General features: G+C 42.5%; 1 protein-coding gene across 5 annotated transcripts in view; it reads right to left on the reverse strand.

Moving 5' to 3' along the window:
• SHTN1 (shootin 1) overlaps positions 1-27,881 on the reverse strand; it is a 146,115-nt gene that overhangs the window by 58,218 nt on the left and 60,016 nt on the right. For all 5 annotated transcript variants that reach the window (XR_016307678.1, XM_089658791.1, XM_089658789.1 and 2 more), the window contains exon 4: positions 18,576-18,670. Coding sequence is in view for 4 of the 5 variants with exons in the window: in XM_089658791.1 (XP_089514917.1) it covers positions 18,576-18,670 (95 nt within the window). In the remaining variant the exon portion in view is untranslated. The remainder of the gene's footprint in view (positions 1-18,575; positions 18,671-27,881) is intronic.

The following is a 27,881-nucleotide window of genomic DNA, read 5'->3' on the forward strand; positions in this document are numbered from 1 at the left end:
TGTTTTACTAAAACCGAAGAGGGCAAAATCTAGTGAAGCTGTGCATGGTAGCCACTCAGTTTCTAACTTCAGCTTAAGATGGGAAATACTAAAAATATGTTGGGGAATTATTCTTATTGGGTGATGATTTATTAATGAAAGCCAGCATGACTAGCTGCTGATGTGTCAAATGAATTTGTGGCTGAACCATATATTCTGTCGATGACCTCTGATTATTCGGTGGCTTATTTTAGGTTTTGACTTTTAGGAAGGGAGTGTGGAATGAGGAAAGAAAGGAAAGAGTGACAAGATAAAGTTGGTAGTCACATATCTGTAGTTCAGGCACTGCTATGGCAAAGGTGAGGCACTCAAGCACAACACAAGAGCAAAATGTATTACCATTCCTACCTGTACCTTTACCTTTCCTTGGCTTCATGTTGCACTGACTCTCCCTGCTCTACACCTAACAATTCTGAAAAGGTCCAAGTCTACACTATTGTGTCTAACCTGCGGTCCAAGATGGCTATGAATGCGGCCCAACACAAAATCAGAAATTTACTTAGAAATGTTGATTTTTGGGGGGAACTTCTTGTAAAAAAGTGTTTACAGTTAGCAAACACATACAGCTGAAGAACAATTTGACAGATTCTTTTTACTGGACCTTTACTATAAGTTTTATTTTCTCAAAGAAAAATCTCCCACTCTTCACAATCACGCCTTAATCATGTCATCAATTTTAAGTAGCATCTATATATGTGAGCAACTATTTTCAAGGATAACGCACACGAAGGACAAAATTAGATCCAAAATATCTGATAAGCACCTTGAGAATCCGTTGAGAATTGCTACTCCATCCATCCAACTGCTTATCAAAAACAGTGTCAAATATCGGACTAGTTTTATGTATCCCTCTTTTACTCTTATAATAAAAAATACTAAAAAAAATTAAGTTTTATTACTCAGATAGGTACATTATCTACATCAGTGATCGTTAACTTGAGATCTGCCCGACTTTTTATGCTCATCAGCTATCCTTATTGTTAGTGTATTTTATGTGTGGCCCAAGACAATTCCTTTTCTTCCAATGTGGCCCAGGAAAGGCAAAAGGTTGGACAGCCTGGTCTACATTCATACTGGAGTCAGCACCTCCAACCTCCAACCTTTTTTTTTTTTACACTTTTTTGTAGGTTTGTGCATGCATTGTTTGTGTTTTTTTAGACTTGTGCATTTTGTTTTAGCAACTGGAAAACTAGTTACTAGGAGGAGGAGGAGAAGGTTGTTCGGCACTAAATTACTACCACGGAAGTCTGCTGGGACCCAAAACATGCAATCATGCCAACAAGAGCCCTGTACTTTTTCCAAGTGTTGAGCGATAGCACATCACTCAGATGAGTATGGGCACAACACAAAAATATGGATATCCAAGTGTCAAGCGTTGAAGTGCCCCTGGAAATGGGCTTTAAATAGCTTGGTGTGTGGGCTCATTCAAAAAGAAAAAGCAGGGCATCCAACAAGCAAAAAAACCTTATTGTAACATAATGAGTTTTCAACATCAGATCCAAGCACATTGCCTTCAGCAATACCATGCTCCTTCACTGACGTTTTTCTCTCCAGCCAGGACTTTTCTCCTACTGAGGTGAAATGTGTCAAAGGAGAAGCAGCAGCAGGGTCTGGTAGAGGGCAATGTGCTTTGACTTGATATTGGGACCTTGTCCATGTTACAATAAAGTTTGTTGAGAAAAAGGAAAGACGATATGCAGCTTTTCCTATTTAAATTTATTGGAGAAGGACAGACCCTATATATAGTTAGCACCCAAAGTTGGTGCAGGTGAGCCAGAAGACCACATGGAGCAGTATTTTTTTCCCTACTGAATCTGTAGAAGCAGTTGGGTATTAAACGTTCAGCCAATCAGCAGGGGTTCTGAGGTAGACACCCTAACCAATCAACTGGAGGGGAACGGGAGGTATGGAGGGCAACCAGTTAAATTCTATATCTGCTTGTTGGAATTTAGCAGCCAATAGTCTACTGTTCCCAGAATATGACCACAAAAGTCTCTGTGCTGGCTGAGGACATCTCGCAGTGGTCGGACTCTCTGTAGACCTCCTACAGCAGTACTAAAGAATATCTAAAATGTTAAAAAACTAAAGCTCCCAATGATCACCTCCTGAAAGTGATAGCTGCCTGGTGGTCAAGATAATCCTCCGGCGTCAATGCTTTCAGAATCATTGACCTAAAATGTGCAGATCCTCTACTTCCGGAGTTAATATCCCTAGTTGTGTGCCCTCTCGTTATCCCACCGTAAGCAATCAGCTTTCTCTATAGGAATTCTAAAAAAACAAGCGGCAATGAGCACAGAAATTTCTAACGTATGGGGAAGGCAGAGCTGCGATTTCCTTGCTCGCTATGCCATGTCCAGAATCGCTAATGAAATTTGGCTGAAAATTGCTGTAATCTCTTCCCAGATGAAGTGGCCGCAATGCATTTTACACCAGCAAAACAACATAAAAAGAGCGATAAAAACATTCTTTAATAATAATACAAGTCTGATGAGATGGAGGCGAGAAAATGACACACTTGGTAAATTCATCAGCCCTGCGGTAATCAGCAGTACACAGGGAGGTCAGCGCCTCCCTCCGCCTCCTGTTTGTTTTCATAAACAATCAGCGGCGAATCTCCGGCTCCTCTCGCTCGATTGAAAACACTGAAATGATGCTTCCCATTCAGCCAAGACTATATTTTATTTTTTTTGTCTTCTTCACTCTGTGTAGATTGCCAGCTATTTAATCCAGATGCTCAGGAGGTATTAAGTAGGGCAGAACAATGGAAGTAATCTCGCAAGATGACACAGTTTCTGTAGAGACGCTCGTTATGGCGACAATCATTCTGTGGAGACAAAATGCAGCCCTGGGCAAAGATAGAATTACTGGGGGCCATTTTTCAGAAACAAGGGGCCCAATTTACCACTCGGGTATAGGCCATATTGGATTTTAAGCTGCCAGTCTCAAACAAACATCCCAATATTTTTTCTTTTTTTCAGTTGATTTAGGAACTTCTATAATCACCTTGTTCTTCTATAGCAGCCCGTCTCAGGTAGGGTTCCATGAAACCCTAAGGCTTCTCCAGAGGTTGCTGGGGGGTTTCTTTGAGCGGTAGCAGATTGACGTTCCATCCAAGGCTACAGTCACACTGGTATGAATTGTAGTGGAAGGAATCTTCATGATTCCTGGTGCAGCCTAAGTGGCTAGGTGGGCCACCAGCCCATTTACTATGATGACAGGTCACCAGCGGCCGCAAGTATTCACAGCTATCCGCACAGCCAGCGATTATCGCTGCTGGATACACACAATTTGCACCGCTGTGAATTTAGCCTTAGATGGAAAGTCAATATACAACCGCTCAAATAGAACCGCTAACAACCTCTGGAGAGTACAGCTACACCAAGCCATTCAGTCGCATTAGGAGTCAGAAGATTCCTGCCACTACATTTTGCACCGGCCTAAATCGCCAGTGTGAATGTAGCCCAATGGTGCCTGCATAGTTGTGGGGCCAAAGTCACTTGGCAAAATCAATGGTACGACATCAACGATCTCTTTAGCATTCTTCCCACTGAGCACAAATACACTCACCGGCCACTTTATTAGGCACACCTGTTTAATTGCTTGGTAACACAAACTGCTAATCAGCCAACCACTAAGTAGCAACTCAATGCATTTAGGCATGAAGATGCAGTGAAGACTACTTGCTGAAGTTCAAACCAAGCATCAGAATGGGGAAGAAAGGAGATTTAAGTGACTTTGAACATGGCATGGTTGTTGGTGGCAGACGGGCTAGTCTGAGTATTTAAAAAACTGCTGATCAACTGGAATTTTCAGGCACAACCATCTCTAGGGTTTACAGAGAATGGTCCGAAAAAAGAGAAAATATCCAGTGAGCGGCAGTTGTGTGGACAAAAATGCCTTGCTGATGTCAGAGGGGAATGGGCAGACTGGATGCTCCGACATTCAGATGGTAGGGTCAGAATGTGGCATAAACAACATGAAAGCATGGATCCATCCTGCCTTGTATCAACGGTTCAAGCCGGTGGTGGTGGTGGTGGTGTAATGGTGTGGGGGATATTTTCTTGGCACTAGCAAGGAGTACCTAATAAAGTGGCCAGTGAATGCATATGGGGCATTCTTCCTCTTATGACCACAATGTAAGGATGCCCTTCTTCTGCTCGACCCTAATGAAATGGTGCATCCTTTTCACGGTCTACCAATATAATCGGTATTCTCTCGCGGAGCACTGATTTGAGAAGGCACCTCTCTCACTGAGCATAAGGTAAGGGTGCCTTTTTTCACATTGACCATCAATGTAAGAGAGTCTGTTGCTTTTTAAGACTTCATAACATTTTTCTATTTGAATTTTTTGATTGGTACTGAAAATTATTTAGAGCAGGTGCGGTTAAAAAATATTTTCCAAATACTCTGGGTATGCCACATTTTTTTTAATTCTTTTTCTTATTATAAATTCTTGATCTTACAGTTGAACTCTACATTTTACATATCATTTTTGATTGAGGCTCCCTGAGACCTGCAAGTTATTTCAAGGGTTTCTCAGGGCCCCTTGTGTGGGGTGCTGCTATACGACATTATGAGGATACCTAAGGTCCAAATCCAAAGTTAGGGGTAAAATGGTTGTGAGTGTGTGGGACCTGTTTCCAGTCCTCAGTCTCTTGGCTCATGGAAGAACCAATACAGAAGTTATCGTGTGTGGTGGTTGAGGTGTGGTTGGTGGGGAACACCATAAAGGAGTCATATAACTTGAACATTAAAATCCAATCTTTTACTTAGTGAAGAAAGACAAAATGCGTTTTAAAAGGTTTAGAACACCTTGTTTAGAGTTACAGAGAAAATTAAAAATTGCTTACTGGGGAAATTTAAGGATTCATTTATTGATAGAGGACAATACTTAGGCAGGGTATGGGGCTGGAGAGATGATAGCACAATACCCAGGAAGGGTTTAGTTGGTCAGCAAGCAGAGACAGATGACAGGACGATACTGAGAGAGGCCTCAAGCACACTGGGCTTACAAAACGGTTTCTTTTACAGGCATTAGGCATTTTTTTCAGGCTGTAAAAGTACCTCCATGTCAGCCTATGTGTCCATGTACACTTAGGCATTTAGAGGCGTATTAGAAGAAAAGCATTTATAGGCTGGAAAAAAAAATCGAAAAAAAACCCCCCCCACAAACGATATTAAAAGCATTCAGAAGGGCTGAAGGTCAGAAAAAATGCAGAATGCACCTAAATGCATGTAAACGCATCTAGGACGTGCTTAGGCATGTGAGCGTTAATGCATTACAGTGGCCAGAATAAGATGAATATTTTGGCCAATGGAATCCATTAACACTCAAATGCCTGATGTGCCTAAATGAGTGTGCAAGCAGCTTTTCTCCTACCAGGATATCTGGCATTCAGAGGAGCAAGGCAAATGCCCTGTGTGCATGAGGGCCTATGTGGCCCAAGGACAGAGAGACAACAGGATGACACTCACAGAGTTTATCTGGCTGGGATAAATAGGGATGACAGAACAACTACAGGAGAGCTGGGGGGGCAGAGAGATGACAGGACAATACATGGGGGCCTTATCTGCCCAGGGGGAAGAGAAATGCTGGGACAATACTTGAGGATTGTTTATCTGGCCAGTAGGTCAAGCATAATGCCCTGTCTAAATTATAATTCTGTATACAGCAGCACATATGAAGATATTGACACCTGACCAAGATAACAGGGGTCTAATGACAGTCCAACAAACCCAATTATTGTCCGTCACTGCACACTGATTGGTGAGCTGCAATAGTTTCTCTTTGAACACACAATCAGAGCTCTGATCCACTTATCCAATCAGCAGATGATGCGTTCATACAGCCAAATCGTTCAGATTGACTAAAGCGGACATTCAACAGACAGAAACTCTACTGATCACTTCATCAGTTGATGTGAAGAGACATTTCAGGCCAGCTACACTGAAAATGAAAATTGAGGAAATAGAATGACCAACACATCTGTAGGAGAGCGTTCAGAGAGTGACCGAGGGCTGGAATTCAGTTAGTGCACTAATAATGCCGCACTGGAATCCAACATTCAGCCCCATTAGGGATGATACCAGCACAGAGTTTATATTCTTGGCCTGCAGACCCAGGTTTCTCCCTGTAAACTGAGCACAGCCATTCAGGAACCAGACAAAGGCTTGAAGGCATAAGACCATCAGAGAATGACCAACATTGACATCTACCATCTGCATCCCCAGCCTATCACCATGCAAACCTATCACCAGCTAATACCTCTATTGCAAAATCAAAAACGAGGCCACACTCCACAGAGATCCCATTGGTAAAAATGATTGTTGACACATTCCCTTGCCCTAGGAACACTGCCACCCCCCCCGACATATTTCACCCCCTTCTTGGGCTTAATCAAAGAGAACCTCTATGATTAAGGTAAGCAATAGATGAATTGATCTTCTAATCTTCCACCAGGGGTGGAATGAAAGAGAATCACTCAATTCTCCAGTCAGTGTTGAATAGGGAATGCCTCCCGCAGCACTATGGTGTTCTACCAGAGAGGAGGGGGAGGGGGCAGTGAGCCTTCCCGGCTGGCAGAACACGATTACTGCTAGCAGCTATAGTTGCAGGAAGTAAATGCATGCTAATAATCTGACAGGCTGGATGTACCCAAGTCAACTGATGGAACGACCTGGGTACAATCAGCCTGCCCATAGATAGATCAAATCTTGTCTGGTTCCTGCTGAACCAACCAAGATTCGATTCATCTATGGTTAGCTTTAGGCAAGCCATAGATGATGCAATTTTCTTTCCTGCAACCTATGGAAAATCACTTGATTCTCCCATCAACACTGACTGTCCCTCCCACAGCACTACTGTGTTCTGCCGGCAGGGAGCCTTCCCAGCAGCAATCATATGCAAAACATCCAAATGGTTAGTTGTACTGAAGTCGATTAATTGATCACCATCAGTACAACCAGCTTGCTCATAGAGGGAGAGAATCTCGGCCGGTCCCTGCTAAACCGGAAGAGATGTATCCATCTATGGCCGGCTTAAGCCCCAACAGGGGCAAACCATACCAGAGGGGTGTAGCCTAAGGCCGGGGGCTGGGTCAATAGCTAGCTATACAAAATAAACTTACCAATGGCATTTCCATGGAGCGTGGCCTCTTTTTTCGATTTTGCTATACTGTTTTAGGAGCTTGGAGCGGTGCAGTCTTCCTTTTAGCGAATATCTCTGTTGTCACTTTACAGAATCTTCTCCACTGTCTGAACACAACTAAATCAACGCTTCTAATCTCCTTGTCGTGCCAACTGCCTACCACATGTATGAGAAGTTTATTCCTGTGTGTGGCCCTCCTTCTCATCACTGAAGTCTACACCAAATCAGTAAGAAGTACAGAAAGAGGCAGGCACAGACCTGGTTTATGAGGGTGTCTGAAACTTTTATAGCAATTGCATTCCAAAACCATTGCATAGAGATTTCAGCAGCTCCTCAATGTAAAACAAGAACTTCACCCCCTATCCTTTTTTTTTTCATCCCCTCCTATCTATATGCTTGGGTACCTTAAAAAAAGAACAGACCCACACACCCCGCAAATCCAGCGTTGTCCTGCTGAACTGCCATTCCACTGTCACATGCTGGGTCCTGCGCTGCCATCTTCCCTTCCTGTGTTAGCAGGCGCCGGCTGTCATTTCCATGTTGTTGCAGGTGGGCCCTGAGGACACTCTATGGGGGAGATTTACTAAAACTGCTGCACACAGAATCTGGTTCTGAAGTGCATGGTAACCAATCAGCTTCTTACTTCAGCTTAATTAAGCTTTGGCAATAAAACCTGGAAGAGGATTGGTTACAATGCAGAGCTGTACCAGATTTAGTAAACCCCCCCTGTATGTCCCTGCTCCTGCGTCCCCCTGGGATATGTGTTGGGACATTTTTGAAAGATTGTAAAAAAAAAAAAAAAAAAAAAAAAAAAAAAAAAAATCGCAAAATAAATAAAATAAATGTCAGTGGGAGAAGGGCTGCAGTAGGGAAAGGTTTGTTTTAGGAGTAAAGGTCTGCTTTAATTAGACCAGAACTCTTCTTTAATCTGATCAGCCTTCATGCAAATCCCTCACTGGAGGAATAAAACCCAGAACCCCAGTGCTAAAAGGAAAGTCTATTTACCATTCATAGCACATGCCTCAGTGTATCGGCATTAACAAAGTCTGGTTTGCCTGTATCTAAATATTTAGTGAAAAATAAATCAAATTATAATACTAACATAACTAACAGAAAAAAATAGAAATTCACCATACTATCTCCCAAAAAGTAGATTGAAATGTAAGGCCCTGGAAAAAAATGGACCTGTCTTTGACCTATGCAAAAAAAACACCCAGGTCGCCTGTACATTGTATGGCAACAATACGTCAAGGAAAGAGTAGAAAAAGGCAACTGCAAATCAAATGTGAAGAATGAATAAAATTGGATAAAAATGGGACTTTAACCACTTGCCCTCCAGAGGATTTACCCCCCTTAATGACCAGGCCTCTTTTTGCTACTTGGCGCTGCACTAATTCAACTGATAATTGTGCGGTCATGCAACGCTGCACCCAAACGAAATTTACGTCCTTTTTTTCACACAAATAGAGCTTTCTTTCGGTGTAATTTGATCACCTGTGCGTTTTTTATTTTTAACGCTATAAACAAAAAAACGCCAAAAATTTTGAAGAAAAACAATATTTTTTATTTTCAGCTATAAAAAATATATAGTAAACTCAAAGTTGGTTATAAATTTAGGCCAAAATGTATTCTGCTACATGTTTTTGGTAAAAAAAATCATAATGAGTGTATATTGATTGCTTTGTGTGGAAGTTATAGCGTCTACAATCTATGGTATAAATACTGCAATTTACGCCATTTTTCTGCTATACAGCGCTGCGCTAGTTTAACGGACAATTGCGCGGTCATGCAATACGGTACATAAATGAAATTTACATCCTTTTTCCCCCCACAAATTGGTGGTATTTGATTGCCTGTGCGGTTTTTATTTTTTGCGCTATAAAAAAAAAGTCTGACAATTTTGAGGGAAAAAAAACAATATTTTGGACTTTTTGCTATAAAACATGTCCAGTAAAAAAAAAAGCAAAAATCAAATTTAGTCATAAATTTCTGCCAAAATGCATTCTGCGACACGTCTTTGCTAAAAAAAAAAACCCAATACGTGTAAATTAATTGGTTTACGTGAAAGTTATAGCATTTACAAATGGCGGGAAAGATACTGGGATTTTTAGGGTTTTTTTTATACTAATAATGGCGGCGATCAGCGAATTATGGCGGCGATCAGGGACTTATGGCAGCGACCAGCGACTTATGGCGGGACTGCGGCGGACATTCTGACATTGGGGGGTACTGACTTGGGGTCACTGACATCCCCAAAAACACTAATACAGTGATCAGTGCAAAAAAAAAAAAAACTGACACTGTACTAATTGCAATGGGGAGGAAGGGGTTAACTTTATTTAGCAGGGAAGGGTTATAGGAGTAAGGGGGGAGTGTTTTACTAGGGGGCGGGGGTGTGTGCTGGGCGGGACAAGGCTGATCGAGAAAGTGAAACTATTCTTTCTCGATCAGCTCATCCTCGAGCTGACAGAGAGGTGACAGACAGCACAGCTACTGCAGCTGTGCTCTCTGTCACCGTTTACCGCCGATCGCCGGGACATAGCCGCTAATGAGCGGCTGTGACCCGGCAACTGACATCTGCTGCGGTGATCCACAGGACAAATAGGGCGGGCGGGCGCGGGCCCCCTATTTGTTTACAAAACGTGGTTTTGCCTGTGAGTGCCGCCCTATATGTACAGTGGCTGGGCGGCATGCGGTTAAAGATGCCATAAAAATTCCAACATTACAACAAATATCAAACATTTTTATATTGTTTATGACAAGGATAAAAGACACATGACAATACATAGAGAGGCAAAGTCAAACTGCACAATAGTACAAAAGTACTAAAACACAACATAAACCTACTAGCCTTGACACACATTCCTACCGATTAGGGCTTTCTAAAACAAAATGACTCTAGGTCAGATGACACATTTACATGGTATTACAGATTTGTAACAGGAGCAGTAGCTCAAGCACCCTCAAGGTAATGGTTTGGTGGCAGAATAGGAATAGGGGACCAAAAAGGCACAACTCTAAAGTACTGAGAGATACAGCACTGCCTTACAACAGAAGGTATTTAAATGTCCTCACTCCCAGAGCAAAACCCAAAAACAAGGCACTCAGTCTCTGCTTATGGGTAAGTGGGTGGAGTCATGCAAATCATTCTTTTGCCCCTTTTAGCCATCTGTGTATCCAGAGCCGCTGGTGCATAGCACAGATTTAGCCATTACAGTTGCAAGAAAAAGTATGTGAACCCCTTGGGATTATGTGGAGTTTTGCATGAATTGGGCATAAAATGTGCTCTGAACGTCATCTAAGTCACAACAATAGAAGAACACAGTCTGCTGAACATAATACTACACAAACATTAGATGTTGCCATGGTTTATTTGCACATAACATGTAAACATGCACAGTGCAGGGAGGAAAAAGTATGTGAACCTTTGGACTTAATAACTGGTTGACCCTCCTTTGGCAGCAATAACCTCAACCAAACATTTCCTGTAGTTGCAGATCAGACCTGCACAACGATCTGGAGTCATTTTGGACCACTCCTCTTCACAAAACTGTTTCAGTGTAGCAATATTCTTGGGATGTCTGGTGTGAATCGCTCTCTTAAGGTCATGCCACAGCATTTCAATCGGGTTGAGGTCAGGACTCTGACTGGGCCACTCCAGAAGGCGTATTCTGTGTTGTTGCAGCCATTGTTTTGTTGAATTACTTGTATGCTTTGGGTCATTGTCCTGTTGCATCACCCATCCTCTGCGGAGCTTCAGTTGGCGGACAGATGGTCGTACGTTTTCCTGCAAAATGTCTTGATAAACTCTGGAATTCATTTTCCCATCAATGACAACAATCCGTCCAGGCCCTGAGGCAGCAAAGCAGCCCCAAACCATGATGCTCCCTCCGCCATGTTTTACAGTAGGGATGAGGTTTTGATGTTGGTGTGCTGTGCCTTTTTTTCTCCACACGTAGTGTTGTGTGTTCTTCCCAAACAACTTGAGGTGATTGTAGCCAAACAACTCAATCTTGGTTTCATCTGTCCACAGTATATTTTGCCAGTAGTGCTGTGGAACATCCAGGTGCTCTTTTGCAAACTTCAAATGTGCTGCAATATTCTTTTTGGACAGCAATGGCTTCCTCCGTGGTGTCCTCCCATGTACTCCATTCTTATTTAATGTTTTCCTTATTGTAGATGTGTCAACAACAAAAATGTTAGCATGTGCCAGAGATTTCTGTAGGTCTTTAGCTGACACTCTGGGATTCTTCTTTACCTCATGCAGCATTCTGCGCTGTGCTCTTGCAGTCATTTTTACAGGACGACCACGCCTAGGGAGAGTAGCAACAGTGCTAAACTTTCTCCATTTGTAGACAGTCTGTCTTACCGTGGACACATGAACATCAAGGCTTTTGGAGATACTTTTGTAACCCTTTTCAGCTTCATGCAAGTCAACAATTCTTGATCGTAGGTCTTCTGAGAGCTCTTTTCTGCGAGGCATGGTTCACATCAGACAGTGATTCTTGAAACCAGTAAACCCAAAACAGGTGTGTGTTTTTTAAGGGCAGGACAGCTGTCAGCAACACATCCAATATCATCACACTGATTGGAGTCAAGGTTGGCTCACTCCTGGCTCCAATTAGCTCTGGGAGAAGTCATTAAGCTAGGGCCTCACATACCTTTTCCTCCCTGCACTGTGAATGTTTACATGTTACGTGCAATTAAACCATGGCAACATCTAATGTTTGTGTAGTATTATGTTCAGCATACTGTGTTCTTCTATTGTTGTGACTTAGATGAAGTTCAGAGCAAATTTTATGCCCAATTCATGCAAAACTCCACGTATCCCAAGAGGTTCACATACTTTTTCTTGCAACTGTATCTTACAAAGTCTGACTTGTATACTATATGATGAAATGCACTCAACCACGGGACTGTATATATCACTTTATTGTAGACAAGGTACTAAATCCATGTAGTGCAACGCCACTAACGCGTTTCAGCCAAAACAGGCATTCATCGTATTCATGATTAAAGTAGGAGTCCGGGCTAATACCATCTTAAACCTGTTCCCACCCCTATTATACTAACTATCCTGTAAAGCAGGGTTTCTCAACCAGGATTCCATGGAACCCTAGGGGTCCTTGAGCAATGAGCAATTTCTACCGCTCATTTAAGTTCCCACTGACACCATTGATCTTTCTAGTTATCTGTAAGGTGGTAATTCTTCCCAATGACCACAAGGGTAAGGAGCATTCTTCCCACTGACCATCACACTAATGTATCATGAGATGCAGAGATAGTCATTTTTGGTAGGGGTTCCCTGAGACTGGAACGTTATTTCAAAGGTTCCTCTGTGTTGAAAACGTTGAAAAAGGCTGCTGTAAAGGAAAGATGTTTATACTTACCTAATCTAAAGGCACTCCAGTCTGGTCAAGTGACTGGATCCCAATGGCAGCTTCTGGGGAGAGGAGGGACAGCAGACAACGTATGCCCCATTGTAAGTGTATGGGTGACAAAGCAGCACTGCAGCCGCTGTCACTAGTCTCTCCGAAACATCCTTAAGGCAGTCATAGATGGTTCGAATCTTGGCTGGTTCAGCAAGAACTGGCACAGATTTCAACCATCTATGGGCAGGCTGATTGTACCCAATTCCATTGTTGAATGACTTGGGCACAACAAGCATGTCAAATTCTTACATGTGATTACTGCCGGTGGCTATAGCCACTAGCAATAATCATGGTATTCTCCCAGTAGGCACATTTCCCCCCCCCCCCCACCTTTGGGAGAACACAATAGCTAAGCTGAAGGGATTCCCCCCCTCAACACTGACTGTGTTGATGGGGGAATCGAGCGATTTTCTTTCCTGCAACCATGGGCTGCAGGAAAGAAAATCGCATTGTCTATGGCCTGTCTTAGATTAGGTAAGTATACACATCTTTCCTTTGCAGGATATTTGGTATGAGGCTTAAAAGGGGGGGGGGGGTGAGATAGTATTAGCCCGGACTTAAGGCCTCTTTCAGCTGAAAGATTTGAGTTGCAGTACTTGGATTTATCACCTTGTCTTCAATAAAGTGATTTATACAGTCCTGCAGCTGAGTCCCAGCTTCCATCGTATAGTTGTCAATATACTGTAACGCCTTACAGAAGCTTTAGATGCAGCTTAAATCTTTCTCACAGTCTCTATGTATCAGCTGGATTGAGTGCTGTGAGTTTACTTTGTTCAGTATTAACTTGTATACAGCTGATTCAGGCTTCTTAGCCTATATTTTTTCCCTGGACTCACAAGCCCAAGCCAGCAAAGCCATAGAGCCAGTAAAGGGCTGAGAAGATTTAAAACAGCTGTATGCAAGTTGGCAATACTGGTTTTGTAAAGTGATGGTTATGTAAGTGCTATACACCAACAGGTCTGGCTAAAATGTGCCAAAAGGTAATGATTTGCATGTCCACTTACCCATAAAAAGAGACTGGCCCCGTCTTTTAGGGTCGGTTCACACTACAGAAACCCAACTGCGTTTCTGCATGCGCATTTTTTAAGCGTTTTTGGCATTTATTTATGCTTTCCGCTTCATTTTTTCCCTCTCTTTTTGTTCAACTGAAATAGGGACATGTGCATTTCAGTGCATTTTTGTGCATTTTACCAAGTTCCAGTACAGTTCTGTGCAGGAAAAATGCAGCCTGTTCTACTTTTTTTCTGCAACAGAAACACACTGGAACTGCAAGCATTGATGTGAACTATGACGCAGAAAAAAACCACACAAACGAATGTAATGTGAACTGGAAGTAAGGACATGTAATACCTCCTGTTATAAGAAGGCAATGCTGTATCTGAACGATTTCCATCTAAATTATATGCCCAAATTAAAGAAAGAAGACTGGAAAAGGCTGTATTAAATATGTTAAGCCAATATTTCATATTCATGATATGTGTCTGTTGTACCATGCACATTTGTTAAGAAGTTCTCTTTGTATTGCTTCCTTTGAGTTAAATATCTAAAATGATCCTGCCAGTCTCCCTGCTTTCCTATTTCAAATTGACAACACTAGGGATGACAACACATGACATCAGTTTTTTAGCTGTTCTGTTCCCAGAACAGCCTTGCCTGTCCTCCTATAAGACTTGTGCTGACACCCCCCCCCCCACACACACACACACACCCCCTGCACAGCCATTCACTGGGAAGATCAGTGTCCTGCTGTTTTTGCACTCCCCACCTCTCCATGCCCCTTGTGCAGCTGAGAACAGAGATTAGAGTTAAAAAAGAAGTTATAATGTCAAAAAGGTATTTATATTGTAACACGCAAACATTTTATTTGCATTTATATTTTAAACTGAATTGGTTGCCTTACAAGGTGAGGGTTCAACATATACTTTAATTACTCTACACCAAAGGTCTTCATTATACAGTTAGGTCCATATGTATTTGGACACAGGTACAATTTTTGGTTTTATCAGGTATTTACCAAAACATATTCAAGCTATAGTTATATAATGGATATGAGCTGAAAGTGCACACTCTCGAGTTTAATTTGAGGGTATGTACATCCAAATTGGAGGAAGGGTTTAGGAATTACAGCTCTTAAGAGTAGCCATCCTCCCTTTTTTAAGGGACCAAAAGTAATTGGACAAATGAATATAATCATAAATAAAATGTTCATTTTTAATATTTTGTTGATAATCCTTTACTGGCAATGAATGCCTGAAGTCTGGAACCCATGGACATTGCCAAGGACTGGGTTTCCTCCTTTCCGATGTTTTGCTAGGCTCTAATTGCAGCTGTCTTCAGTTCTTTGCTTTTAGGTCTTTCTGTCTTTAGTTTTACCTTCAGCAAGAGAAGAAATAATATTCCACTTCTTTTCCTTCAAAAGCTCCTGGGTTGCTTTTGCTGTGTGTTTTGGATCATTGTCCATCTGTACTGTGAAGCGCCATCCAATCAACTTTGTTGCATTTGGCTGAATCTGGGCTGACAGTATATTGCTAAACACTACAGAATTAATTTGGCTGCTTCTGTCTTCTGTCACATCATCAATAAAAACCAATGACCCAGTGCCACTGGAAGCCATGCATGCCCATGCCATCATACTGCCTCCACCATGTTTTACAGATGACGTTGTGTGCTTTGGATCATGAGCTCTTCCAAGCCTTCTCCACACTTTTTTTTCCCCGTCATTCTGGTACAGATTAATCTTAGTTTCATCCGTCCAAAGAATGCTTTTCCAGAACTGGTCTGGCTTTTTTAGATGTTTCTGGCAAAGGCTAATCTGGCTTTTCTATTCTTCAGGCTTATGAATGGTTTGCACCTTGTGGTGAACTTTCTGTATTTACGCTCATGAAATCTTCTCTTGATTGTAGACTTTGACAATGATACTCCCACCTCCTGGAGAGTGTCCTTCACTTGTCTGGATGTTCTGAATGGGTTTTTCTTTACCAAAGAGAGGATCGTGCGATCATCCACCACTGTTGTCTCCCGTGGACGTTGTTGCCTTTTTATGTTCCTGAGCTCACCAGTGCGTTCTTCTTTCCTCAGAATGTACCAAACTTTTGATTTGGCCAATCCTAATGTTGCTGCTATCTCTGTGATAGATTTGTTTTGTTTTTGAAGCCTTACAATGGCCTGTTTCACTTGCATGGACAGTTCCTTTGAACGCATGATGTACAGTGGATAATAAAAGTCTACACACCCCTGTTAAAATGTCAGGCTTCTGTGATGTAAAAAATTGAGACAAAGATAAATAATTTCAGAACTTTTTCCACCTTTAATTTGACCTATAAACTGTACAGCTCAATTGAACAACAAATTGAAATCTTTTAGGTGGAGGGAAGTAAAAATAAAAAACTAAAATAATATGGTTGCATAAGTGTGCACACCCTTAAACTAATACTTTGTGGGAGCACCTTTTGATTGTATTACTCAGTCTTTTTTGGTATGAGTCTATCAGCATGGCACATCTTGAAATGGCAATATTATCCACTCTTCCTTGCAAAAACACTCCAAATCTGTCAGATTACGAGAGCATCTCCTGTGCACAGTCCTCTTCAGATCACCCCACAGATTTTCGATCGGATTAAGGTCTGGGCTCTGGCTGGGCCATTCCAAAACTTTAATCTGCTTCTAATGAAGGCATTCCTTTGTTGATTTGGATGTATGCTTTGGGTCACTGTCATGCTGAAAAATTAAGTTCCTCTTCATGTTCAGCTTTCTAGCAGAAGCCTGAAGGTTTTGTGCCAATATTGACTGGTATTTGGAACTGTTCATAATTCCCTCTACCTTGACTAAGGCCCCAGTTCCAGCTGAAGAAAAATAGCCCCAAAGCATGATGCTGCCACCACCATGCTTCACTGTGGGTATGGTGCTCTTTTGGTGATGTACAGTGTTGTTTTTGCGCCAAACATATCTTTTGCAATTATGTCCAAAAAGTTCAACCTTGGTTTCATCAGACCATAACACATTTTCCTACATGCTTTTGGGAGACTTCAGATGGGTTTTTGCAAAATTTAGCCGGGCTTGGGTGTTTTTCTTTGTAAGAAAAGGCTCCCGGCTTTCCACTCTACCCCATAGCCCAGGCATAAGAAGAATATGGGAGATTGGTGTTACATGTACCACACAGCTAGTACTTGCCAGATATTCCTGCAGCTCCTTTAATGTTGCTGTAGGCCTCTTGGCAGCCTCCCAGACCAGTTTTCTTCTCGTCTTTTCATCCATTTTGGAGAGAGGTCCAGTTCTTGGTAATGTCACTGTTGTGCCATATTTTCTCCACTTGATGATGACTGTCTTCACTGTGTTCCATGGTATATCTAATGCCTTGGAAATTCTTTTGTACCCTTCTCCTGACTGATACCTTTTAACAATGAGATCCCTCTGATGCTTTGGAAGCTCTCTGAGGACCATGGCTTTTGCTGTAGGATGCAACTAAGAAAATGTCAGGAAAGACCTACTGGAACAGCTGAACTTTCTTTGGGGTTAATCAGAGGCACTTTAAATGATGGCAGGCGTGTACTGACTCCTATGTAACATGATTTTGAATGTGATTGCTTAATTCTGAACACAGGTACAGTTATAAGAGGGTGTGCACACTTATGCAACCACATTATTTTAGTTTTTTATGTTTACTTCCCCCTCCTAAAAGATTTCAGTTTGTTTTTCAATTGGGTTGTACAGTTTATAGGTCACATTAAAAAGGTGGAAAAAGTTCTGAATGTATTTATCTTTGTCTCATTTTTTTACATCACAAAAACATGATATTTTAACAGGGGTGTATAGACTTTTTATATCCACTGTAGGTTCACAGCATAAGATTCCAAATGCAAATGCCACACTTAAAATCAACTCCAGACCTTTTACCTGCTTAATTGATGAAGAAATAAAGGAGTAGCCCACACCTGGCCATGAAACAGCTTTTGGTTCAATTAACCAATTACTTTTGGTCCCTTAAAAAAGGAGGGATGGCTACTCTTAAGAGCTGTAATTCCTAAACCCTTCCTCCAATTTGGATGTACATACCCTCAAATTAAACCTGAGAGTGTGCAATTTCAGCCTATATCCATTATATAACTATAGCTTGAATATGTTTTGGAAAATACCTGAAATCTAAAATTGTGCCTGTGTCCAAATATATATGGACCTAACTGTACATTGGTCTCAACATACCTCTATAATAAAACCATTACACCTTTCTCTGAGTCTGACAAGAGGGCTGATAGGGACCAAGGGGAAACCTTATTTATTATGAACATCCCCATCAATACTCAAACCTGATGTTACTCAGCATAGTAAGTTCCGCTTTATTAGTCCACACTTCTATATTTTATTATTACCACTAGTATAAAAAATGGTTGATGTATGGATGCTTTAGTCAGATTCCATATTATGTAGTATAGATATTTATATTATATATAATATACTGTAAATAACACCATAGACCTATGTGTGCTCTAAACAAGGCTTGTAACTCACACAGGCTAACTCTAGACATAGGATGACACCTACACACAGATACTGTATATGATACACGTACAGTATACAGTGCATTCATGAAGTATTTAGACCCCCTTCACATTTTTCAATTTTGTTATATTACAGCCTGATACTACAGTTGTTTAAAATTTCTTTTTTTTCCATTTGCCTAAAGGCAGTACCCCATAATGACAAAGTGAAGACAGAATTTTAGAAATGTTTGCAAATTTATGAAAAAGGAAAAACTGAAATATCACAGTGGCAACAACACTTAAAATTTAACTCAGGTGCCTCCTATTTCTCTTGATTATTGCTGAAATGCTTCTACACCTTGATTGGAGTCCACTGTATATACATGGACAGATGGACACACATTGTTCCACCACAAACCTCAAAGTGCCTCCAAGATGCCCCACCCTCTTCTCTATTCCCTAGCATATCTGATCACTTACCTTTGAGGCCAGGGCCTCGGCACTCTCCCGACATGACTTCTCGATCTCCAGATTGTTCTGCATGAAGCCGACCTCCTCAATAACCATATGAGAGACTGCAGGGAAAGAAAACACTGTGAGATCTCAGGAAACATCTTCCAGTTACTTTTTAGGAGACCCCACCATCCCCCAATATTCTGGAAATATTGACATTTCAGCTTTACAATACCAGTTATGATAGTGTCTAAGAAGGGTCACAGGTATGTATGTCATGGTTCCCACATCTATACAAAACATAATTGTTTTAAATATTATTGAGGCTGTAGAGCCAACAGTCTGATCATACAGATCTATGGACTCCAGTGAAAAGTATGGATTCCACCACAATACAGTGAACATTCACAGCGGAGTGCGGTTATCAGATGGTCTTATATGCACGGTTGGCCAGAATGGTGCAAAGAGCAGCGGTGGTTTCCCGATCTTGATTTGTGATGACATATGACCAAAGTCACTCAGCAGTGTCCGCCATGTATCTCTACAATAAGAGACCTCAGCTAAGAGTACTCCTCTTCAGACACAGTATTTCCTTTTGAACCTATTGAAAATGCATTTGAGTTCACTGTGTTGTCCACTACCAGAAGCCATATCTAGCCACCAGTGTGTCAGACCATTGGCAGTATTTATCAACGCGATTCCTGGACAGCACGTCAGGTGTGTGTCAGGGGAAAAAAAAAATCTCCCCTCAAACTCATCTTTATCTCAAACCTCCTAATGTGCTCAATGCTCAACATCTTTTACTAGTTGATTTGTGATTGTGACCAAACTCTCATTTTACATCAGCTGTTTTGTAATAAAAAGTGCCTCCCCACTCAAAACATGTGAACTGAACCATATGCTGGCTTTTTGTCTTTCCTGTGGAAATCATCAGCTTTAGCACCAAAAGAGCTTACACTCTAATGCACTCACCACAGTCACACAAACACATATGCATGCACACTAGAGCGGATTTACTCAAAAGTCTGATGTAGGTTAGGCTCGGTTCACACTTGTGCGGGTGGTTGCTGCTGCGGGACCACACCTGTTCCCGCAGCAGCAACCACCCACACAGAAAAAACGCACTGCAGTTCAGGAAAAGCATGAGGGTGCCGTTAATCATAGTGGCTTCCCCACACACTGGAAACCGCACTGTGCAATTTCCCTGCAGCTGCATGTTCTGAAAAGGTGCAGGGACCTTTTTGCTGTGTTTCACTGGATACAATAGCCCATTCAAATGAATAAGCTGCACAAGCAATGAAGCTGCATAGTGAACTGCAGGAGTGTGAACTTAACCTGAATGGAGGCAATACAATAAGGCATGTGAGAAACATTTCTGGCGGTGTGGAAGTAGTCCGAAGCCTTGTGCCGAATTTAAGAAACTTGGGTGACATTTTCATTGTTAGGACCGCCATGTGCGAAAAATTTATGTAGTTCTTATTTAGGACACTTTGGCAGTCTGTCCCTATTGCTGCAACAAAATTATAAGGAAATACAGCCATGTCAGTGATAGGAAAAGTGGAGGTAAATAAGACATCTTCCACATTGGAGTAAATTGTGCCACGTGTGTAAGTACTGTATGCAAGACAACATTCTGACAGACGATTCTGCAATATATTTATATCTATCTATCTATCTTACTAACATACAGTCATGGCCAAAAATATTGGCACCCCTGCATTTCTGTCAGATAATGCACCACTTCACCCAGAAAATAGTTGCAATTACAAATGTTTAGGCATTCTCATGTTTATTTCTTTTATTTTTTATTGGTATGACACAAAAAAGTGCAGAAACAAAAAGCCAAATCTGTAAATGAATCTGACTCAAGTAGCACCAGGGTTTTTTCAGCAGGAACGCAGTCCTGGCACCTCCAGCACTGAATACAGTATATGTAATGACAAGGGGTGGTGGGGTGTGTTGGAGGGTCTATTGATGCTGGCTGCTGAGGGATCTATTGTTGCTGGCAGGGGTATATTGTTGTTGGGGTGAATCTATTGTTGCTGGGGGATCTATTGTTGCTTGGAAGGGTCTATTGTTGCTGGCTGCAGGGGATCTATTTTACTGCTTTTCTTGTTATTATTAACAATAATCCTTACAAACTACTTAGCACCACATAATGAATGGTTCTGTATTCCCTAAAAGGGGCAATGAGGTGGGTAGTGGGCAGAGACAAGGGGTGACTTAGGAGGGGGAGTACTTGCACCTATTCTCTGAGAAAAAGAGCCCTGAGTAGCACCATTTATCAGACTACTGGGAAACTGATATCTAATGAATATTCAGGACACACTTTATGAATTTCACAGCACGCTTTTGGTTTGAGGGTAAAAAACGGGAGCACCTGGAGGAAAGCAACAACGTAGAACACAGACTTTAAGTAGTCATTCACACTAGCGCTGATCGCTCTTCAGAGAGCATCTGACAGTCTGACGGGGTAAGGAGGCGCACTAGCACACCACAACCACATGCATTGTGTAACTTGAAAGGGTCGCAGTTGACAAGCATTACATTCGTGGAAAACGAGAGGGAGTAGAATTCCTTCCCTGAAGCAAAGCATTGCGGCCGCAGCATGTGTACACCTCAGATGCTACCTCTGCAGATAGTAGAGGTGGGGGGGGGTCGATAAAAGCCAAACCTCATGTGTGAGTGAGCCCTGACAGCCTCACTGGGAATCAGACATAGGATTCCAGTGCTGCATTCCCATAAACCCCCAGTAAGTATGGAATGTGAACACTACAAGTACAACACATCATGCAGCAACTGGTCCAGATATCATCCAGAGGGCTGGAAAATGTACCGGGGACTAAATCAGGGTCCCAGTCTATTTTTCCTGATAAAAATATATATATTTTTTTTAACTAAACCGTATTGAAATAAGGTTTTAATATTTCGCTGTTTTTCTCCTACTCACCTCCTAGCCTGTCTCCAGCACCGCACCCGGGGACCAGGAGGGAGGGGAGAGACCTTGCAGTGTGATGAGCACCGATTGGGTGCTCATCAGGAAAGGGGAGTGTCGAGCTCTCCTAATGCCGAGCAGAAGTGCGGCTGCTGAGCGAGTAAATGAGGCGCCGACCCCATTGAGGGGGGAAAAAAAAAGAAAACAAAAAAACCTTTTTACTTCAGGTTCCCCAGGCACAGGGAAGCACTTGGGTGCTCAGTACAAGCGTATGCTGAGCAGCCAAATCAAGCTCCAGTGTCCGATCCATTTCTGCCCGTGATCTGAAAACTCACTACAATCACAAAACGTAGGATCAGGTGCTATTTGTAATGCCACCTAAAACATGGTGCAATTTTGCCACGATTGCCGCATAGCAGTTGTGGCAAATCACATCGCATGAAGCTTGTCACCCAGAAGAAGCTCCTACTACTTTTTTGGGCAAAAACGTCATGCGATGCGATATGCCACACAACATATTGCAGCAAAACAGCACTGCGTTTTAGGTGCCACTGAAAATAATGGCACTTGAACCCGAGTTTTGCGATTGTAGTGCATTTTGAGTAAAGCAGACAGAGTCGCAGCGATTCTGCCACAATTCTAAAGCACCCCGGTGTGAATGGAGCCTTAGTCCCGGCTCAAACTGATGCAGATCAGATGCGGTTCCAAAGACATACATTCGCATGGGATCTGAAAACACATTATTTACTATGAATAATATTCACATCTATGACGAGCGATTTTGATCCGTTTAAAAAAAGGTCTTGTGCGAGTTTGGAGCGATGTGTTCCAAACTTGCACAGCATAGAGTGTAGTGGCATTTCTGAGACACCTGTTCACACAGGATACCATTCATAGCTGGTTTTGCACAGAAGTGGCTAGAAGACAGATATGCATAGAAGTGGCTAAAAGACAGATCTGAATTGCATTTAAACCGCTGGACAACTACCTCTGATAATTGCACTGCAAACTTACATGAAAGATCGCACCATATAAAAGTAAACCTAGCTGCTTGCTTGAAAAAAAAACCTGCCTGTTCACGGAACTGCATGTTCCACACGTTGGGTAATAGGATTTGCCTGCGGTATGAAATCGACCCAAAGCATACCTCCAAATTCAACAAAAGAATGGCTTCACCAGAAGAAGATGAAAGGTCTGGAATGGCCCAACCAGAGCCTGAACCTGAATCCAATTGAAAATCTGTGGGGTGACCTGGAGAGAGATGTGCACAGGAGATGTCCTCACTGACAGATTTGGAACGCTTTTGCAAGGAAGAGTGGGCAAACATTCCCAAGGCAAGATGTGCCATGCTGATAGACTCATACCCAAAAGGACTGAAAGCTGTCAAAAAATAAAAAGGTTTATTTGTATTTTTTCTAAAAGGTGGAAAAAAGTCAAAAGTGATTTACCGTATATACTCGAGTATAAGCCGAGTTTTTCAGCACATTTTTTGTGCTGAAAAACGGCCCCCTCGGCTTATACTCGAGTCAACGTCTGCAGATGTCTAGCAGGGGGACAGAACAGAAGGGAAACTAAGTACAGGGGTGGGCAGGGGGCTGCTGTCTCTTACCTGGCTCCGGTCCCACGTTGATCCGGTCCAGGAAGCGCGGCTGCTCCTTCATTCGGTTCGTCCACTGGATATTCGCGCGGCTGCTCGGCTCCGCCTTCTCACCGGTGATTGGCTGCCAGAACTGTAGCTCAGGAAAGGCACACAGGCAGCCAATCACCGGCGAGGAGGCGGAGCTGAGCGGCCCCGCGAAAATCGAGTGAAGGAGATGCAGGTAAGTGTGCCGTGCTTAGGTGCTGCTGCAACCACATATGCTGGCTGCAGCAGCACCATACTGGAACAGGGGTCAGCAAGTGTCAGTGGGAGGAACAGTGCCCCATCATTGGTGTCACTGATACCAATGATGGGGCATTATTCCTCCCACTGACACCAACGATGGGACACTTTTCCTCCCCCCCACTGCCACCAACGATTGGGCACTATTCCCCCCCCCCCCACTGACACCAATGATGGGGCACTATTCCACCCCCCACTGACACCAATCATGGAGCACTATTCCCCCCCCCCCCCGACACCAACGATGGGGCACTTTTCCTCCCCCCCACTGACACCAACGATGGGGCACTATTCCTCCACCCCCCCACTGACACCAATGATGGGATACTCTTCCTCCCACTGACACCAATGTTGGGACACTATTCCTCCCACTGACACCAATGATGGGACACTATTCCTCCCACTGACACCAATGATGGGGCACTATTCCTCCCACTGATACCAATGATGGGGCACTATTCCTCCCACTGATACCAATGATGGGGCACTATTCCTCCCACTGACACCAAAGATGGGGCATTATTCCACTGACACCAATAATGGGGTGCCTCATTTCCCACCCTCGGCTTATACTCGAGTCAATAGTTTTTCCCAGTTTCTTGTGGTAAAATTAGGTACCTCGGCTTATATTCGGGTCGGCTTATACTCGAGTATATACGGTATCTTGATCTATTTTTTTTCACATCACAAAAACCTGGAATTTTTACAGGGGTGTGTAGACTTAAGGTCTATGCACAGCTAGGACTAATAATAACGTCTGGCTACCAGGTAGGATGTGGAGCTAGGAATGGAGGCTTTATCCCACCCAAAGCTCTGCAAAGCCTCCGAGCTTTGGGACACATAACAAAAAGGTAACCCTTTCCGCTTTCCCCTGGCCACCCATTCCCAGCACAGACACCTCGGCCAACATGTATATGTGTGCAGGGCGTGAGCCACCACACATATGTGTTACGTGAACAGCAAGAGGTTAAGATCTGAGAACTCAAAATTTTGGCAAATACATTTGACACATACACTCCATCCACAGCTCTGCCGTCCAGTGCCTAACAATATTTTTATTTCATACAATCTTTATGTGCATCTTATCTTCATTCATTCAATCCATTTTAGCTTCTTTATTTAAACAAAGATCTTTTGCAGATAAAAGGAGCGGCTTGCTGAATTAGTTCCAAGAAGAAAAACATCACATTGAGTTCACACAATAAGTCCTACATCCTTTTCCCTCCTGAAAATGCATGTCAAGGTCGGGACTGCTAAAAGAACATGGCTGCTGTTTTGTGGAATTTCAAAGAACCGTGAGCAGCAAGAACAGAATTACTATTGGGCTAAGCCATGAAACAATACCACATAAGACAATGCACAATGGGGAATGCTGAAAAACGTACTTCGCTGACAAAAGTCTCGAGGTACGGTTGTCACTTTTCTGCCACCGGAGACACACATTTTTAGAACTGGGAGAAAAAATATTGCCCAATGCCAAGTTTCTGAGGTCAACCTAAAGGGGGGGGGGGGGGGGTCACAACTTTTTACATTCTGGAAATGTTTGTATGCTATTAACACTTTGCTCATGACTTTGACGGACACATTTTATATCACGTGGCGCTCATCTGACGCTTGATCTTTTGCTTCAGCTTTTGACATGGCAACATCAAGCATTACAGGCAATTTCCCTACGCAATCAGTAACACGTGATGAAGACAGGCTCAGAGCCCAGGGCATCATATGACAAGTGTCTTTTATCTTCAGCAACAATAAAAGTGCTGTTATAGGCCGCTCACAGCCTCTTGACATGGCTGCCACGGTAGCTTTTCAACACCTTGGAATACTTGGTGATAATTACATAGTTTGTCAGTTGTCTCCTTTATTTGTGCACTTCGTTTCATCTGAGAGGCTTGAGAAAAGGAATGTATTGTGTACAGAGGAGGATAGACACACACAATTGTTCCCTTGAAATATCACAATCAGCACTCAATGTGTACATCTGCTCATCCACACATCTGCATTTCCAGTGTACACAGAAGAAGGAACCATGTACTGGGTGTAAAATTTTCTCTGAGAAGAAGAGACAGTGACCAAGGAACATAGATGTGTTCTTCGGAAGAGGAACCAACAGCGGCCAAAAAATTGAAATGTTGGATGTGATGTTTTCCAGAAGAGGAACCAACGGTGACCAGGGAACAGAGTACTAGATGTGATGTTTTGTGGGACAGGAACCAACAGCAGCCAAGGAACAGAGTACCAGATGTGATGTTTTGTAGGACAGGAATCAACAGCAGCCAAGGAACAGAGTACCAGATGCGATGTTTTGTGGGACAGGAATCAACAGCAGCCAAGGAACAGAGTACCAGTTGTGACATCATCCAGAAGAGGAACCGACAGTGGACAAGTGAACCAAGTACTGGAGATGCACCATTACCAAGTATTTTTAAGAGTACTCATGAAAATGCTCCCAATAACTGAAACTGATACCGATGGGGGCAGATGAAGTATTGGATTGATGCTGCATCCAACCTAGGTTAGTTTTTTTTTTTTAAATAAAAACCCATTCTTCTCTTTTAATATGGACCATTTGTGTATCTACAGGTGAATTAAAGATTTATAGCTGGAACATGTGATGTCCAGAAAAACTATCAAACATGAAAACCTCGGATGGCTGGAGTCTTTGGAAAAATGTATGTGGCCAGTTCAGCAGGGAACAGCTGAGTTTTGATTAGTGTGTGGCTGTTCCTGCTTTAATTTGACTTCTGTCAAAAGGGACACGTTGGCTACAGTTCCTGATCAACAAAAATAATCCAACTGGCCACAGCTGCTGATCAGTGTATTCTGACAGATGTGGCAGTTTCCGGATCCACCTTCTTTGTGTGAATGACATACAGTGCAAGGCTCCCCCCCCCCCCCCCCCCCCGCTCCCTCCTCACTGGTTGTGACTGACAGCAGCAGGAGCTAGTGGCTACCTCTGCTGTCGCTGCCAACGAGAGCAGCTGATCTTGTGCAAATCACTGGATTGAGATCGGGCTCAAGTAAGTAAAAAGGGGGGGGGGAGCAGCACACTGAAGGTTGTAAAAGAGAAGGAGAGGTGAAGGTCCTGGATCCCAATTAGAAATTGTTCAGAAATTTGTGTGGAATTAAATATTTAAGGGTGTGAAGAGCACTGGGTAAGCAGCTTCCATGCACTGAAGGTTCTGCAACAACACTTCAAATAAGAACCACAGGGACAAAGAATAAGTTGCCACTCTCAAATGGAGAGTCTATATACAGTTGTGTTCAAAATAATAGCAGTCAGACATCACTAACCGGATCAATCACTGTTTTTGGTAGAAATGATATTTCTACATGGCAAATAATTTACTAGCAGGTGTAGTAGAGTAATAGAAATCCAACAGACCCAACAGTCATGACATGCATGCTGCTGATTCTGTGTAATTGAATCACTAATTGAAAGGGGCGTGTTCAAAATAATAGCAGTGTGGAGTTCTATTAGTGAGGTCATTCATTCTTTGAAAAACAGGTGGCAATTATTGCCCTTATTTAAGGAAGGAAGGCAGCAAATGTTGGACATGCTGGTTACAGTGCATCTCTCTGAAATTCTGAGGAAAATGGGTCGTTCCAGACATTGTTCAGAAGAACAGCGTACCTTGATTAAAAAGTTGATTAGAGAGGGGAAAACAAAGAAGTGCAGAAAATGATAGGCTGCTCAGCTAAAATGATTGCAAATGCTTTAAAATGGCAACCAAAACCTGAAAGTCGTGGAAGAAAGCAAAAAACTACCATTCGAATGGATAGAAGAATAGCCAAAATGGCAAGGACTCAGCCAACAATCAGCTCAAGGAAGATCAAAGAAGGTGTACAGTTCCCTGTGAGTACTGTTACAATTAGAAGACTCCTATGTCATACTACGGTGTTGGGCCTATTTATCGCATACCAGGGATCATGGATCAGTTTGAATACATCAGAATACTTGAAGAGGTCATGCTGCCTTATGCTGAAGAGGAAATGCCCTTGAAATGGCTGTTCCCACAAGACAACGATCCCAAACACACCAGTAAACGTGCAACATCTTGGTTCCAGACCAACAAGATTGACGTTATGGAGTGACCAGCCCAATCCCCGGATCTTAATCCAATAGAAAACTTGTGGGGTGACATCAAAAATGCAGTTTCTGAGGCAAAACCAAGAAATAGAGATGAACTGTGGAATGTCGTCCAATCATCCTGGGCTGGAATACCTGATCACAGGGGCCAGAAGTTGGGTGACTCCATGCAACACAGATGTACAGCAGTTCTCAGAAACAGTGCGACTACAACCAAATATTCATTAAGTGATTCAAAGGAAAGCAAAATCTTCAAACATTTTTCAGTTTATATAGTGAATGTTTGAGTTTGTAAAGAAGAATACAAACACTGTTATTTTTTTGAACAGTCTAATATTCACTTTTCTTCCATTTTTTTAGAGGAACAACACAAATTTGATATATTTTTCTTCATGTTCTGATTTGGAATAGAATGTGTAGTGTTCA

The sequence above is a fragment of the Staurois parvus genome, unplaced genomic scaffold (genome assembly GCF_062004578.1).
Source record: "Staurois parvus isolate SC_StPar_1 unplaced genomic scaffold, SC_StPar_1.0 ptg001095l, whole genome shotgun sequence".
NCBI lineage: Eukaryota > Metazoa > Chordata > Amphibia > Anura > Ranidae > Staurois > Staurois parvus.